The 17,103-nt window shown below is 41.4% G+C and overlaps 1 protein-coding gene across 2 annotated transcripts in view; it reads right to left on the bottom strand.

Moving 5' to 3' along the window:
• The window catches only part of LOC109629448 (guanine nucleotide exchange factor VAV3), a 79,416-nt gene that overhangs the window by 11,064 nt on the left and 51,249 nt on the right, over nucleotides 1–17,103 (bottom strand). For both annotated transcript variants that reach the window (XM_020087163.2, XM_069512577.1), the window contains exons 15-24: nucleotides 16,520–16,629; nucleotides 13,869–13,970; nucleotides 11,884–11,975; nucleotides 9,877–9,899; nucleotides 9,078–9,096; nucleotides 6,960–7,090; nucleotides 4,212–4,277; nucleotides 3,553–3,587; nucleotides 3,154–3,270; nucleotides 488–575 (exon numbers count right to left, since the gene is read on the bottom strand). In XM_020087163.2, the coding sequence (XP_019942722.2) occupies nucleotides 488–575; nucleotides 3,154–3,270; nucleotides 3,553–3,587; nucleotides 4,212–4,277; nucleotides 6,960–7,090; nucleotides 9,078–9,096; nucleotides 9,877–9,899; nucleotides 11,884–11,975; nucleotides 13,869–13,970; nucleotides 16,520–16,629 (783 nt within the window). The remainder of the gene's footprint in view (nucleotides 1–487; nucleotides 576–3,153; nucleotides 3,271–3,552; nucleotides 3,588–4,211; nucleotides 4,278–6,959; nucleotides 7,091–9,077; nucleotides 9,097–9,876; nucleotides 9,900–11,883; nucleotides 11,976–13,868; nucleotides 13,971–16,519; nucleotides 16,630–17,103) is intronic.

Genomic DNA, 17,103 nt, shown 5'->3' with positions numbered 1-17,103 from the left:
AGAAATACAATAAATGCATATTTATGAATGTTTTTTTCAGCTCTTGCTTCACAAATGAATCGTATTACCAGTTGCTGCAGGTATTAAACAATCATCATCTTATCAAAGCATAGGTGTTAGTTCATTTATAACATTATCTGACCCTAAAAAATACATTTAAAACTAACATGTTATAAAGATCCCGTATTGACACACATTGGTATTCAAATATTTTCCTCACAAACATGTTTTCTAGCCAATCTGAGATACAGAAAATACAGTCCTGGCATAAATAAGACTGGTGAACCTTTCCAATATGCACTGGACTTATCTGTAATGCTCGAGCCCTCAGGCCAGTATAAACACATCTCTAATCATGGCTATTTTTGTGCACACAGCTAAAATAAAATTCAGGTTTTGACACTTCATTAAGTGAACCCGATGATTTATTTATGAACTGCAGTGGTGGAATTTGAAAAAAAAAAGAAAACAGGAGGAAAAAACTCACAAATATGCTCCTGAACTTCTTGTTCTCTGCGATGTAGAAGCAGCCATCCTTGGTCAGGATCTTTATGTGCTTCACGTCGTTGTTGTACCTGCAAACCATTGAATAAGTTATGAGTGTAATTTCCTTCTCTGATCACCGCCATCGATCGGTTGGCTCGGCCCCTGGCTCCTGTGGAGTGCGCGGTGGTTGGTGTAATGCATGGAGTCCCAAAGGTTTGAGACACGTGAATGATGGGTTGTCAGCAGAAAATGTGCCCGAGTGTATAAACCCGCGACCCCACCCCGCAACAACCAAGCTCCCACACTTGCGTTTGCATTAGCAGGGTGGCTGATGGGACTAGAGGAGTAAAAGCCGTCGTAAAGCTGTGCAGATGTGCAGAAATCTGCCATTTCGTGCTTATCAGTAAATGTTTGATTAACTGTGCCAACTGCACCAGTCAGCTGGTTCCTGAGCTTTTATTATGTGACTGAGTCTGCGATGTTTTAATGTCGTTATTAAGTAATTTTGATAGTTCGGGAAAAACAACACCCCCCATGGGATAATAGATGAAGTATATATATGTTGTTTTAATCACGTCATTGTCAGCGTCCCAGGTTTAGTTCTGTCTTTTTTGATATTGTCTCTGGGGGGTTACAAAGGTCTTAAAATCCTCTCACACTCAAATGTCAGTAAATGTATTTGCAAAAGATTTAAAACAAATCCAAACAAGACCTGAAGATAATTAGACACTGTTCAAAACTGCAGCTGACCTGCACAGAGGTGACAAACAGGGGGCAGCATATCACACAATCAATTACTAAGAAGATGCAGGTGTATCACTTCTACATCTCCAGGCTCTACCCAACCCAGTTATCATGAATATGTTTGGACACCCAGCCTGACCCTGGTTCTGGCTCAGGTCTTGTTTATTAGGAGCAGAGCTGGACTATATATAAATATTAAAGCATTTTGTAGGACATGTTAACTGTGTTTTGATCTTCACAGACAACACGGTCTCACGGCTGTAGCTTCGTATTAATGTACTGTAGCTGTGACAGTAGTTTTATAAACCTACTAATCTCACTCTTGGCAAGACAGCAAATGCACATATTTCCTTAAACACTAAACTTTTACAGTTTTACATGTACAGGTCTCTAATGATGTGACAGTATTGAGACTAAACTAGTTTGAAGTTTTCAGGATTTATAGAGTGCTTTGTTTTTTATACTCTCTCCTGTGTGTGGCCAGAGCTACACAGGAAGCTGCCTCGACTTTGCACAGAACTGTGGTCTCTTGGCTTTTTGAACACAATCCTCAAAAGTCCTCTGCCTGCTCTGCTGAGTGAAACAGGCGATGTGTGAGAGGACATTTCTCTTTGTGAGTAATACTTTTTGAATGTTGTTCCCAGAGCTACAAAGGCTCTCTTTCCACTCAGCTTCTCTCTTTCATGGGGCGGTTTTAAAAACTATAAAGGCAGTCGTCCTTTCTGTGTGGGGAAAAAAAGGGCCAAAAGAATTAAATGAAGTTTAAAAGAGTGTTTGTATCGGTCAGTGAAGTCCACTTGCTCCTTATGGAGGGAAATTGTTTCAGCTCAGAGGCTCAACTGGTTTCCTTTCCCTGCCTGCACTTACACCGTTGCCATTCATCTTGAGTACAGAGAGAAGTTATGGTGAAAATATCCAATTTGTAAGTTCCTCATTGTAAAGGTTGAAATGGCTATCCTTCTGAGGTCAGACCATAATGAATACTGTTACATGTGTTTCCACCGAGGCCCTGCTCTATGATAAGCATCTTGGTTTGGTCAGTGTCCTACACATCACTGTGGTTAACCACAGACTCAGAGGAAAGGTTCTGAAAAGGAAAAATAACTGGCTCAGTCAATGATTGTCATATATCTGGGAGTTATATCTGGTCAATACTGTGGTTTGGCTGAAGGCACCAGACAGAAAAGGAAGAACAATAAAATGTGATGATAGCTCAATAGCTAAACCTGAAGACGTGCATAATTATATAGTAGTATTGAATGTTTATTTTTCTGGTTACCACTTACTGTAGCGTTTATTTAATTTACTTTAAAAGACAATAAAACTATATAAAAATATTTTATCATATACTCATGTTTTATTTCTACACGGACAATTGAGGATGTTCAGACTCTTGTTACTCTGGCGTTTACATATTTCGTGTTTAGGGAAACTCATCCTTTAAAGAGTTTGGTCTAAGAGCAACTGTATTATGTATGACAACATAAGTTAGAGATGACAAAAACTCATATTCTGGTTCATCATTGTTCCTCGTACTGTTCATTGCTGCAGGCCCTCTTATCAGCCACCGTCTGAAACACTTGGCTTCAGCTCCTGACTCATCAAGGCCCACCTCTCCTGATATGGGTGTGGGTAATGTTGACCTTGCCAGACTAACTGCAAGCATGTTTTAAGCAAATGTGGGGCATTTCAGGAGCTTTAGAAGCAGTATTTTCTGTGGGGGAGAGGAGCTCCCTATGGTGCAGACTTTTTAAGTTTGCAGAACCTTTTACTCCAAAAAAGCTATACAGCTCTCTGGAGGAAAGAAAACCTGAGACAAACTTCATGTCACTTTTAATCCGTGCTGATGAAAGTTTGTTTTGCACTTTTTTGTGGCCGAGTTCGGATTTGGACTGAAGGAGTTGCTAGAAAGAGCAGACTTACTTAATGCTGATGGCGTACTCTGTGTACTCTTTGCTGCGATGGCGGACCAGATAGGTGCTGTTGACCCTGTTGATGAGCTCTGTCTCTGCCTGCAACCTCTCCATGGGCCCCGCAAACCTACGACCCAGCAGACAAAAGGAGCATTGAGAAGAAAAAGGAGAAGAGAAAAAGCCCTGACCACCTGAAGACTCACAATGGAACATGACTGAAGTCACTGTCTCTGCACTGCTGATCACATTTTGCTTGTAAAATCTATGTGCTAGATTTCTACTTCAACTCTGATCTGCAGTATAAGTTGGGTGAACTGACAACTGTGTTTAATGAGCTTTTTATTACAGCCATTATCATTCACCTTCTCACTCAGACATTCAGGGTAAAAACGTTTGTTGGTGAACGTACCAGGGTTGAGAGGAGTAATCGACGGGCTTCGGGACCTGGAGAAAAGAGCAAAAGTGATCATGTGATATTGTTTTTCCAAGACATGATCACTCATCTGACATCAATATGACTTGTCACTGCAGTAACATTGTGTACTTGGTGCCAGCTCTGCAGCACAACCCTGTTTGGCACTTTTACACCAAACAATAAAACTGAACTAAGTGCTCTTCTTATCTTTACGACATTGTAGACATGGTGATAACAAGTTGTTGTCTATTGGTGGCCTCACGTTTCTGGAGCAGCTGTTTTCATTTCATCAAATGGAACATGACAACCAGTGGAAGGGAGAAGATTTAATGTATTTAAAGGTGACACTCACATTTCTCCACTTCAGGTCGCACAATTGGAAGTATTACCTGATGATATGCTTTTGTTCTTTGCCTCTTATCGATAGAGCAAATTAGAGTATAAAAGACCTTTATCTTATAGAACCTGCCAAGTTCCTTGTCCTCAGAACAAAAAACAAATCATTTTGGCTGTCTCTCTTCTTGTGCAAGGCAAGTTGGCTCACCCCTGCTCAAAAATTCCCAATCATTATCACCTCACCATACAGCGAGTAAATACATGTTGCCCAGTACTTGCTGCTACTGTAGGAAGGACAAGAAGGAAATGCTGCTTACGCATGGACAAGGCTTCACAGCATCGCTTGGAAAGAAGCCGATCTCTTTCGTTGACAGGATTTTGCCCTGAAACCACAGAGAGATAATTGTGTTATGTACATCTGGCCGACTCTGTCTCTATAATTCAGGAACAATTAGCCTGCAATGAATGCAGAGCGGTGCAAAATGTACGGCCCTGGTTAACGGTTGTTGAAATAAATGCTGGCAGGAAGAGAGAAGGACGATGAGATCCTTATTCCTCCCTGGGTGAAGCTTGGCGCCGTGATTTATCAACACTGGAGAGACTCAGTCCACATAAACAGGGGTTTCTCAGTGTAGTTACTGAAGGAGGCTCAGGCACTGACAGGTTGATGATGCTGATTTTGTTCCATGAACTAGCAAAATGTTTAATTTCTATGGGACAGTAATTCAGTCATGGGTTCCACAGCTTGAATCTCCAAATCCGAGAAGACTTTGTAATAAAAGAGCTTTGACAGCTGTGTAAAATGATATATTAAAGTTTGGCTATGCATTTTGTCCAGCATAAAATTATAAAATACACAAATGTATTACATTTTTACAGTGTCTGTTATATGTGAATTCCAGTCCAGTAGACTGCATCAGTGGCTACAATGTAATCTACAATGTAATGTAACAGCGTCAGTCCATGAAAAGAAGTCTTTTGACAAACACCCAGAACAATTTAAGCCTTTTAATGGCAAAAGAAATCACAATTAGTGAACATTTTGTCAACTGTTGCAGTTGCCCCATAAGATTACAAGTGATCTACTAAATCGATTTCAAAATATCTTATGTACCATTCAGTTACACCCACATTTATATACACTTAGGGCACAAGTTGAAAAATATCGGGATTTCCCTTTTACGTGGTTTGTGTCCATAAACATTTCACTCCACTCTATTGACTTTCTGTCATTTAATGAGGGAGCCGTTATGCATTTAGATCAACTGTATGTGTAATTCATCCACATCCACATTTACTCATCCTACATGCAGTAATAAATTCATTTGCAAAGCTTTAGGGCAAACTACCTACAAGCTGCAAACAGGAAGAACTGTTCCTGACAGGACCTGAACTGTTCCCTTAATACAGGACTCAGGCCCTGAGGCTAGTCCAGATGTGCCGCATGCAGGCTGTGTAGGGGAGCACAGCCTCTAGCATGAATAAATAACACAAAATGAATCCATATAAATGAAGAGAGCCGAAAGAAGAGATTTACGTTGTAGTTTTCACCACTGTTTGTCGGTTGGTGGGTTGGTTGGTTTGTGAATGAGGTTTCACAAGAACAACCAAACAGTTTTCCACAAAAGTTATTGGAAGGATGTGCTATGCATTAGGGAAGTACCCATTGAATTCTGAATCAGAGGGTGGATCCAGGATCTTTTTTCCCCCCACTTTTTTTAACATTGCAAAATAGGCTGTTCGAAATGTTCACTACTTTCCGAGGGAAACATTCAGCCCCATTAAGGGCACTGATATCTATGAGTGTGTGAAATGTGGTGCAGCTTGACTGAGTTGAAGGTGACTGTTTGGCCTTGTCGGAGGTTTGCTTTCTACTGAGTGCCATTGTACGACTATCCAGCAGCATATGCAGATATGCTCAGTGTTGTCTGCCAGTGTCTGGCAGGGATTTGAGATGTTCCTTTGAACACAGGGAACAGGTTTTACATTGCAGGAAATACTAAACTATAGGTTGAGTGATGTGTTCTTAGAAAGTGCCATGACTTGGTTCTAAGCCTGTTTCGCTGCTTTTGTGGCAACACACCTATCACACCCCTGCCTCCTCAGGACTCGTAATCAGTGCCGCTGGAAAGTCGCGCTTTCTGCCGCATCCTCGCTAAGAGCGTGATAATGATTATAGCCGGTAACACTGACAGAGTGAACAGATGGCTGCTGTTGAATGAAATGAAATTACAGTGATCGATTCTATTTGTCACGCACGCCCAGAACAGAAATGATTACGCTCTGCTGGCTACAAAAGAGATGGATATTGAATGTTTGCTGACTGCGGAGCTGTAGCTGCCTCCAGTTAAGCTTTTACACAGCGGTAATTGAATTTTTTTTCTTCCAATTTTATCTCTTTTGTATTAAGAAATGTGAGATTTGTTGGTCTCCTTATTATATGTCCACACAAAGTACAGCAGACGTTCATGTTAGTAGTAGTGTCACCTCTTCAGGCCTCTGGTTAAATCACATTCTAATTATTGAGATGACTTTCATATTCTTTCACACACACAGGAAGTGACCTCTACACAGAGATGCATCACATTTCTTCATGTCTCTTGGAGCATGTATTTTCTCAGATTATATTTGCCTGCTAAAACAAACCTCTCTAGAGTGTGGGAGTTTTACTTCCTTATAGTGCTGAGCTGTCTGTGGGTGTATTCAGGTTACTGGGAATTTTATTTTCACATGCAGCTTGTTATTTAGAACTAACACACTTACAGTATATAAAGTTACTTCTGCTTCCTGAGGACGTTCATACAAAGGACACTAGAGCAACATCCATGTGACAGAAAGTCGGTATTGACTTATACTCAACATTAGATACGTATACATGGAGATGGAGCCTTGTGTCCAGACTCTGTGTTAATTTTGTCTGTATTTTCAAAAGCATACACACAAAATGGAGCAATACATTACATTCACATACAATCACTTCAGAGATAAATGCAGCATAAATGAGGATCTAGGTCCATTTGTTCCTAATGTAAAACGAGTAATGAAGAGAGAGTGTGACGTCTGACCTGCCACCAGGGACTGTGAAGGTCGGCGCAGATTAATTCAATGATGTCACCCGTCTGGATGCTGAGAGCTGGACCAGACGTGGGGCACGGCACGCCAAAGTAGTTCCTGATCACCAGCATCTTGGGCAGACCTGGAAGAAGGACAGGGTCAGTGTCATGCAAACTTTAAAACATAATTTAACAGACACTTTTTTTTTTTAATAATAAAATTATTAAAAAGTTAAAGGAAGAAGTGGTGCTGACAGTTTTGTGTGTCATTGGTGGATTTTTTTTTATCATTATTTTCTTTTTATTTAATGTTTTATCTTTTATCATATGAGTTTTGTATTGTTATCACAATTTCTGTCAAAGTATTTGTATTTATACAAAAAAAACAGCATCTAGACAAGATGTTTCTGTGTGTGTGTGTGTGTGAAATGAGGTATAAATGTGCATGCTTCTCATTCTAAACATGCGTCTCTGTTCTGCTTAACTATTTATGGCCCCAAAATAGATGTTAATGAGAGGGAGTAAACGTGTACATGCTCGCACGCACACACACACACGCCGATGTATCATTTTATGATTAACATGTTACAGATAGCAGTTTATCTGATTATCAGGCTCGTAGATAAAACATAAGCACCAGGGTGAGTTACAGTGTGGAATCTGTTTACTGCTGCAAAATGAGCTCAGTCAACAACATAGCTGATGTTTGATGTAAACATGTACAAAAATTATAGAAAAATAATTTCTGATGTCATTCAGTATTTGATAATGTCTTTGGATACATGGAGAAATGTCATCCTCCTTTCTCTCAATGTACTAATGTAAATCTACTGCTCCACAGATAATGTCACACTGCTGTAAAGGTTTACACTGACTCTAGAGGAAGAACATTTTATTCAAGCTGAACCTGTTTGCTGGAATGACCTCGACCTGCTCTGATTATTCAACTTCCTATTATTTACAGAGAAATCACTCAAATTGAATTATCATACATCTGCTTGAAGCACCCGCCCCTGCCAAACAAGCCCTCGGTTCACAGTTCAACAAAGTGAAGTGTGCATATCTTTCTCTGAGCTGCATGGCGACAGTGTTGTGCAGGAACACAATGAGAGAGAAAGAAATTCAAGCAAGGGCTGCAGCTGAAGGCAAATAATAGACAAGTCAACAGCATTGTACTGAAAGCTAGCACATCTTCAGCCGCTTCTCTTTCAGGGTCTGTTCCAGCACTGACATGTGCTGGCCTGCCTAAATAGGACTTCTTAAGACACAGGGCCCTGGAGAATTGAGTCCCAGGAGCGTGCAATGCATTCCTACCAGCACAAGGATGAGCCATGTGTTAACGCACCTTTGAAAACAGACAAAGAGAGCAGCGTCGAAATATTATGAGACGCCCGGACCTTGGGCAATCAAACGCCTATTGATTTTAATGCATCTTCAGTCAGACATGATTTTCTGCAGCATAATGGATGGAGGGGTTGAAAAATGAGTTCTGAAGCCAGGTTTATGAGAGATTAAAGGCCCATGGTGTGGTGTAGCCGTGCAGACAAATTAAGAGACAGATCACAACAGAGGGAGAGAAGCAGAAATGCTGTTACTTGGCCATTTTGTGCACTGGAGATTTCATTTAACTCTTTGCTGCAATGATATAACCAGTTAATGGCAAACAGGTTCACTTTCCTCTCTGACTGAACAAGGTAAGAAAAACCTACTGCCAATTTCCTGCTTGTTCTTGCTAAGATGAGGAGACATTAATTAATATCTAATATCTAAGTAACGTATTGCAATAGATGGATCACAACATGTAAAAGGTTTGGGACTAAAAGACAAAACGACCAAATTAATGTTGCTGTTTTCCTATTTCATATCAGTTCATAATGAACTGCTTTGTGTTTTGGACTCTTTGGAGTCTTATTAAATTGTTACAGTTTTTACATTATAATAGCTTCAAGTTTTAAAGTACTTTCAAGATCATCAAATCCATATATAGTCTGAGCTAATTAGTCTTAGGAAAGTACATCTGTACATCAAAATGACCAGAGAGAGAAGAGAGGCAACAGAAGGAAGGAGGAGGGGATGACGTGTGCAAGGAGGGAGGAGACGTGGTGTGGTGTTGTGTTCTGAATTTCTCACCTGGATCTCGATCTTTGCCCTGGGAAAATCCACAGAGAAAGTGACAGTCAGACAAATGCATAGGCATGCACGATCAAAACAGATGTGCACATGTGGAGCATGGCTCAAATGAGTGATGTGCAATACCGCAGATGTTTTTTTCTGATCCAACACCAAATAAAACGAAGCGTGGTGATGCTGATGCCAAAATGATATTGATATTCTGTGCAAAAGCTAAACGTTTCCTCAAAGGGAAAAAAGTAGGCTCAGTACCTGAATGTCATTAGTCAGTGACAGTAGTTCCTAACAACCAGCAAGTTCATATCGTAGTAACGTTCGATACATTTACCCTAAATTAGTGAAGCTTTTAATATGAGAATCAAACCTAGAACATATCAATATCCGAAGTATTAATATTTGAGTATCACACTCCAATAGTTGAAACAAACATAACAGGTCAGTGCTTCTTGTTGTGTTGACCTCATGTCAATTTGCATGACAATGTTACACACATACTGCAGTTTCAGCTGAAATTATTGGCAAACAGTTTGATACCAGTCTCATTTACAGATTTGGGGATAATGTAGCATCTAAACAGAGCAGCAGAGACATCTCAGGGTGAATCTGCAAAAAAATATATAATTCCTTGCATCAGGTGTGCTGCAGCAAGTAAAGTCAATTGGAGTCTCCTTGGTAAATAGCTGCAGGAGAGAGCAGTTTTCAAAGTGCAGCACAGCTTTGGAGAAGAAGTAAACAGAAGACACAGACAGACAGTATACACATCAACAAACAGACACAAACAGACAATGGAGCAGCTCACCTGAGTTCTGACGGAGCAGGGATCTGAAAGAAGTTTGAGAACAGGCATGGTGAATGGCGGGTTAGCGGGTGCACGCAAACACTTGCACAAACTCGTCGGTACAAGGCAACAATCCCTCATTAGTGGAGACGGTGGACGCTCGTGTCTGACCGTGGCTTGCTTTGTTTTGCTGCGCTGCCACTACCTGACAGCGGGAGGAGAGGAGGTAACAAGGCGGGGAGGTGGAGAGGGAGAGGGGGGTGGCAGACCTCAGGTTTTTGCTCCACCAATTTCTTTCATTGGCTCCCTGAGGGACGGGTTACACCCCCTAACATGCACACAAACACACACAGACACGCATACTCCTCTACCTGTGCAAACAGAATAATTACATAAACACACACACACACACACACACACACACACACACACCTGCACATTCGCACAAGTTGGCAGAGTGCCACAAATGCATGCACGGTACATACAGTACCTGCACACACACACACACACACACACACACACACACACACACAAACACAAACACTCACTTACTCACTCACTCACTCACTCACTCTCACACACACATACACACAAACCTCAGCAGGCATGTTGTTCCCCAAGTGAACTTTGACCTGTTGCACAAACATACAGCAAGTCAGCTGATAACAGACACAAATACTGGTAAACAATGGCTTATCTCTGACGCACACACACACACTCACAAACACACTCTATCTGATCTAAAGTTTTCACCTGAATGATTCACACGCACATTTTGTAAAGTTTCAGCTTCTACTTTTAAAATACTTCTACTCAAGTCTGTTACTTTACTATTCAGGCCTTACCCCTGCGGAGGATGAATACTGTGTGGAGTAATGAGAGGGGGAATTCAAACCGACACCACGGCCCTCTCCCGCTGCCGGTGTCGCCCAAATCTACTCAGGTACACTCTGTGCCCAGGTGGGCTTGGCATTGGCATTATTGCCTCTGCGACCTGACATCACTGTGACAGATGCCAGGTCCAACCAGAGCTGGCAGTTTGCCACGGGGAAAATATACACACACACACACACACACACACACACACACACACACACACACACACACACACAGACACACTCAGACACACTCAGACACACGTATGCAACTATGCCATGCAGTGTCACAGGTACAGTGTGTGCAGGCTGTGACAGTAAAAAACCTGCACACTTGCTTCGTTTTAAAAGCACTGTGCTGCAAGAACACAAGCATGCACTTTCAAGACCTAGAAGAAGTTCCACAAACAAAAAGTGTAAATTTGGATTCTCACCTCCTCCTGCTCTTTCTCTCTCACACACACACACACACGCGCGCAGAGGACATGCTAAGCGGGTTTCATTCCACAAGTCTGAAGTTTCCCTTCCATTTCTTTCAGAGCTGTCAGTGCTCCTGCACAGGGAGCTGAGTGACAGGTACACAGCAGGGGCATCGTAAAAAAATAAAAATTCAGTAGTTTCTTAAAACTCCTCAGTAAAGCTACTATTAAACTTTGGGATCTGTGCAATGGTGCGGAGCGACTTTGCCTTTTAGGTGATTTGAAGTGTGAGAACCACCCAGGGAAGCAGGGGGAGCTTTTAAACGAATGTGTGTGATCGAACACTAGGGCCACCTTGGTCTTGACAAATAAGCGCAAATATGCAGCTCGTATCTATTAAGAGCAAAACTCATTCCATTCTCTTTTTTCCCCCTACTTACTTTTCAGAAAGTCACCAATCGCAGCGCAGCAAACCCACAATTAGTCACATAAGACGCTCATACATCAGCGTTTATGAGCCATTAGTCGTCGTCTGTCATCACGTTCACACGGCCGTAAACGAGCAGTTGCGTTGGTACAATTTGATTTAATGTCTGGCTGTGAGAAACTCTTGCGTGCAGCTTTGTTGCACATTGGATGTGACTGATATGAGGCTGAGCAATAAAGTGACAGAGTGTTATAACTTTGGAGAGTAAACTGTGTTATATTTGTGTGCGTAGCAGTGGGTGTGTTACCTGTTTTTCCGCAGCAGCCAAAGCGGCCCAGGCATTCTTTATGGGCACCAAGACCACACTTGGAGCACAGGTAGCCCTGGTTAAAGATGCCCCTGCAGACAGAACAGCAGGGAATTCATCACATGGACAGTAGTAGAAACAGATACACAAACATATACAAAGCTACTGTAATGTACAGAAACAGCTGCATGTTGCAGCAGTCCTAAGGTTTAGTTCGGTGAAGGTAAACCACAGTCAGTGATTGTTTGCAGGTTGTTTTTCTGTAACCACCATAACATCATGTTGATGCTGACATTTGTGGTTTGTCCTCACAAGGACTAAGATTGAGTTTAGTTAATTTCAGTCAATCCCTGAGGTCCCAGACTGAATTCAAATTCAGGATTTTCTACTTTATCGCCAGTAGGACAGACTTCCTTTCCTTTCTACACGAGCCGGACTGATATGGATTTGTTGGTGGCAGATGATGAACCATAGTGCGAAGTCAAATGTTCCAATAACAATACATCACCTGAATTTAAAATAACAATTGGAAATGATTCCTGACATGCCATTATCAACCCCTTATAAAAAAAATGTCCTCTTCTGGCAGTCGTCATGCAGTTGCATGTTCATATGTTTTGGGGGCAAAGCTGTGATATATCGGTTGCATTATTTCAGTGTTCAATGCACAGCACTTTTTTTTCTGTTGAATAAAAGTTTTCATATCGGCCAATATTATTACTGAGACATTGTTCAGGCTCTACTTTCTACCAAAGCAAAAATTACATGGTGGGTCAATGGGTGACTCACCTTCATGCATTTGAGACAAAAATCTGCATGAGCTCAAATTATAGGCAAAAAGAAAAAACCGAACAGTTCTTGGTGTGCACGCAGCCGTGTGTGGCTCTGCTTTCATTCTCATTTACATGAGCCATCTCAAAGGCCCTTATTAAAATGAAATGAAAGTAAAGCTGCTTTGTTCTGCTCCCCAGCTAATTGTCCATTTAACCTCAGAGAAAACTTGCAGCTTTGCTATTGTTATTGTAGAGTGTGTTGCATGAGTCAGACAAAATGTGTTTGAATCACATGAGATATTACTGCATCTCACATTTTACTGAGGTGAACCTGTGTACGTTACTAACATGTAAAGCTGTAATGCACATTTAGCGATTTTGTTTGATGTAATGTTAGCTTTAAATTATATCTTCACATTTACAACCTGCATTTTCATTTTTTATTAAAAGCCTAGACTTTGAAATAGCTTTGTTCAGCATGTTTGTGGTTTTTATAGTTAAAAATACCACATAAATAAAAAATATTACTGGTCATATAGATAATGTGTTGAAAAAAAAAAAGATATCAAATATTAACCCTGGGCTCTTGAGAGTTAGGTACAAGTACTGCAAACAAAGAGCAGTACAAGAATAGACTTAACGAAATCATCCAAATGAACAATGGCTGTTAGACTAAAGACTTAAGAGAGAAAGAAATAATCAAGAAAATAGCAACAGCCTTAATGAGATAATGAAACCTTGTACTTCAAAAGCTTCTTGTCAACGTCCTCACTTTATTCTTGCTTTTGTCAAATCTTATCCTGAGAAAACGCTGGTGAACTTGGTGCCTGTCTCTGTGTATTCACAGCACAATAATCCAGTCAATCCGTCGCCTTGAGGAAGTGCTGAAGTGTGACAGACGTTTTTTCTCCACTGGCGTCAGGAGGTGAAACCACTCAGTCGTTCCCGCTGCGAGAAAGACCATGAGGCATGGTCCTCCGGGTGCTGGTACCATTCAGAAAATTCAAAAGAAGCTTTTTGTGTAACTGAGGCACATGTGCACAGGGAAAGAAGAGTGAAGCAAAAATACAAATAGATTATTGAGATCTGCTGGAGAGAAAGAGGAGGGGTGGAGGTCTTTCTAGTCCTGACAGAAGTTTGAAGGGAAAGAGTTGAGTGTGTGTGTGTGTGTGTGTGTGTGTGTGTGTGTGTGTGTAATAACTGTCCTCTTACCTCAGCAGCATGTGGCAGTAGTTGCAGGAGGTTATTTTGTCGAAGGTGTGCATGCAAAACTCGTGGAAGTTGGTGCTGCCGTTCTCGGGTCGAATGTTGGATCTAAACAGGACACACACACACAACAAATATTACATATCTAACAAATCTCAATCCTTTGCATCGCACATTCATTTAAAGGTACAGTGTGTAGAGTTTTGTGATATCTAGTGTTGAAGTTGCATGTTGCAGCTAAACACCCCTCACCTCTCCTTCCAAACATGAAGAAGAACCTGTGGTAGCCTTTAATTGTCTGGATTATCTGTCATATCCCTTCAACCAATCAGAGGCCATCGTGATACGTCTTAACTTAGTGCCCCATCCCTCGTCACCACCACCAGTGGAAAGTCTCCTTTGACCAGAAGCACCTAATTCATAGGACTTCTTCCATTGTGTTCTACTCCCTGATTGGGTCGAAGCGCCAAAGTCTACTCCTCTGGTTCACAGTGAATTTACTTTCATTGAATCGACTCATTCTCATGTGTTTCTTTGTGAGTCTCTCCTGATTGAATTGTTGGTTGTACTTTAATATTTGAAATTCAAAATTAATGGACAAAAATTAATTTGTGCAGGTTCTGTGCTTTGTTTCAATTGAAAACATCTTTAATTCTTTGAAAACATTCATTTCAAAGTTGTAATGTGCGCTTATAACTGAAAAAAACCTGCAGAGTAGAACAGCGACTCAGTAACATTTCATTGTTACGCTTCTTTGAAGTGGGAGGGAGATAACTTCAAGAAGACAGGCAAGGTCTGCTTGAGGAGAATACAAGAGGTGTTTGTGAGCCCTTAGGACATTGGTGTTTCTGTGTGTGTGTGTGTGTGTGTGTGTGTGTGTGTGTGTGTGTGCGTGTGTGTACACAGCACAGCACAACACAGCAGCTTGTTTATTACAAATTTCCTCCATTGTTTTCGGTGCTTTAATAGTGACACGTGATGAAAGAGTTACATGAGCTTTTTGTTTAAAATGCACAGGTGCTACTTCTGAGGTTTCTCATATTTAAACCAAAGCGTCTTCTCTGGAAAATAAAGAGGCGGAGGTGGCTTTCCTACTAATTCTTAATTAAGTTATAAAATCATCTCACATGTGGCCTGTTATATTTGAACTCCTGCTCTTCATCAATAACTATGTTCAAATGAATGGAAATGCTTCAGAGTGATCTGAGTGGGTGTGGGAATGGGGCGCTGATGTATAAGTTCTATGCTTAAAATGTTATATTTCATTTCTAAACCAGAAGAGCACATCTACCTCTGCCGAGGCCCAATAGTCACCTTAAATTAAATCAGTTTTTTTCCTTCATCTACGTCCATGCATTATTCCATTACTCCATTTAACAGTGTTGAAGAAAGGTCAAAACAATTCCACCCCCTGATCTGGATCCACAGCGAAATGTATTGGGGTCTTTTCTGACCCATACGTTTTGTGGGGATCACTCCAGCACTTTTCTTTGGAGCGCAGTTTTGTAGTTCGTCCTCTCCTGATCAGATGGCGCCTCACTGAGCTACAGACATAAGAAATGTGACGCTTTGCTTTGTGTTTCAATCAGATACCTGACGAGTAATTAATGTGAATGATACAGGCATTAAAGCAGTGTGTGGAAAAGGCTGTTATTGTGCAGCCTAACAGGATAAACTGGTAACCATGTACAGTAGTGTGGTCGTTTCAACGATCACTTCACTATGAACATTCACACACTTTCACTTTCTTTATGTGCAAGAAGAAAACCATGACATTTTAACAATGATCATCAACGTCTCACGGTGCCAGTTTCACAATTCAGATTCCTGTGCACTCCTTGGTCTTGATGAATAAAAGTGATTCACTGAAATTCTGCTTAATTTCATGACTAAAAACTCTGCGGTTTAATGCCTCCGCCACCCACTGTAGTTTCAGTCTACGTGCATATTTTTTTCCAGACTCATATGATGTCACTGTGACCTTTTAACCATTGAAATCTCAGTCATGTGACAACTGGTAAACATATGAAGACTTGATATATCATGATCAAAAGGCCAAAGATATTGATTTGAAAGGAAACAGAAACAGTGACCTTGACCTCTGACCACCCAAAATCCAATCAGTACATCTTTGAGTGAATGTCTGCGCCAAATCAAAAGAACTTCCAAGAAGGTGTTCCTGACATGTTGTGTTCAGAACCTAAAACGGAGCACTGCCTGAGGTTTTTATGCCCATTTCTATTTATTTTGCAAACTTTTTTCTAATGAAATACAACTGAAAGTCTGCTACTATATAGTAAGAACTACTTAAACTGCATCCTGTACAGTGTCTTCCCTGGTGACATATTATGGTTCCATTTGTAACTTCAGGTGAATTTGGATGGAGTTCAGGATGACAACTACAGAACTGAAGGCTTAAAAAATAAGATAAAAGTTGAAATCTTGGCTGCTGCAGTGACGCTCCTCATGCATGAATTTTAATGGTGTACTTATGTCTCCGTGTGCATTCCACTGTTTTTACGTTCGTGTGTCTCATCATCAAGCGGCCAGACCTGAAGAACAGGACGGCCATGTGTTGCGGCTTTGATGCTGTGACAGGGAAACGTGCTCTAATCACCCTGTCACACAATGACATACACACAAACCCACACACTCACATGGCCATGCCAAACTGCTCCAACCACTTCTTTTTCAGCTCTTTGGTCTTGAAGAAGAACTCGAAGCCGCTCTGGCCCTGGTTGTGAGTGAGGTAGAATCCGTAGGACCACTGCAACAGGAAAAAAGAGAAAAGCACACATTTTTAAAACAGAAAATACATCAACGACTGAGTGGAAGACAAAGCGAGCAGGAGGTGGGAAGGAGCAAAGCGAGACAGATGGGGACAAAGAGATGCAAAATAAAAAAGGCACGCCTCGGGGAGAGTAAACACGAAGGCTGAAGGGTTGGAGGGTGGAGGAGCTGACAGACAGAACAGAGAGGAAACGAGTGTGAGGTTGCTCTGCCATATATCTGCTGGGCATCAGACAGCGTGCACAGTCCCGAGCAGCGAGCCTGTAATCAGCTCCCATCACCCACGTCAAAGGCTAAATAGCAGTCTCTTAGCCTCTGCGTCAACACATGCCTCTGTTTTTTCCCGAACGCTTTGCTAAACGGATACTTGTGAGCCGCACTTGTTTATGGCTCCTAGTTGTGGTTTTGAACTTCTAGCACTCCGCTCCGGAGGCTGAAAACATGCCGAGTT

This window comes from Paralichthys olivaceus, chromosome 17 (genome assembly GCF_024713975.1).
Source record: "Paralichthys olivaceus isolate ysfri-2021 chromosome 17, ASM2471397v2, whole genome shotgun sequence".
NCBI lineage: Eukaryota > Metazoa > Chordata > Actinopteri > Pleuronectiformes > Paralichthyidae > Paralichthys > Paralichthys olivaceus.
This window is presented reverse-complemented; position numbering and strand designations above follow the sequence as displayed.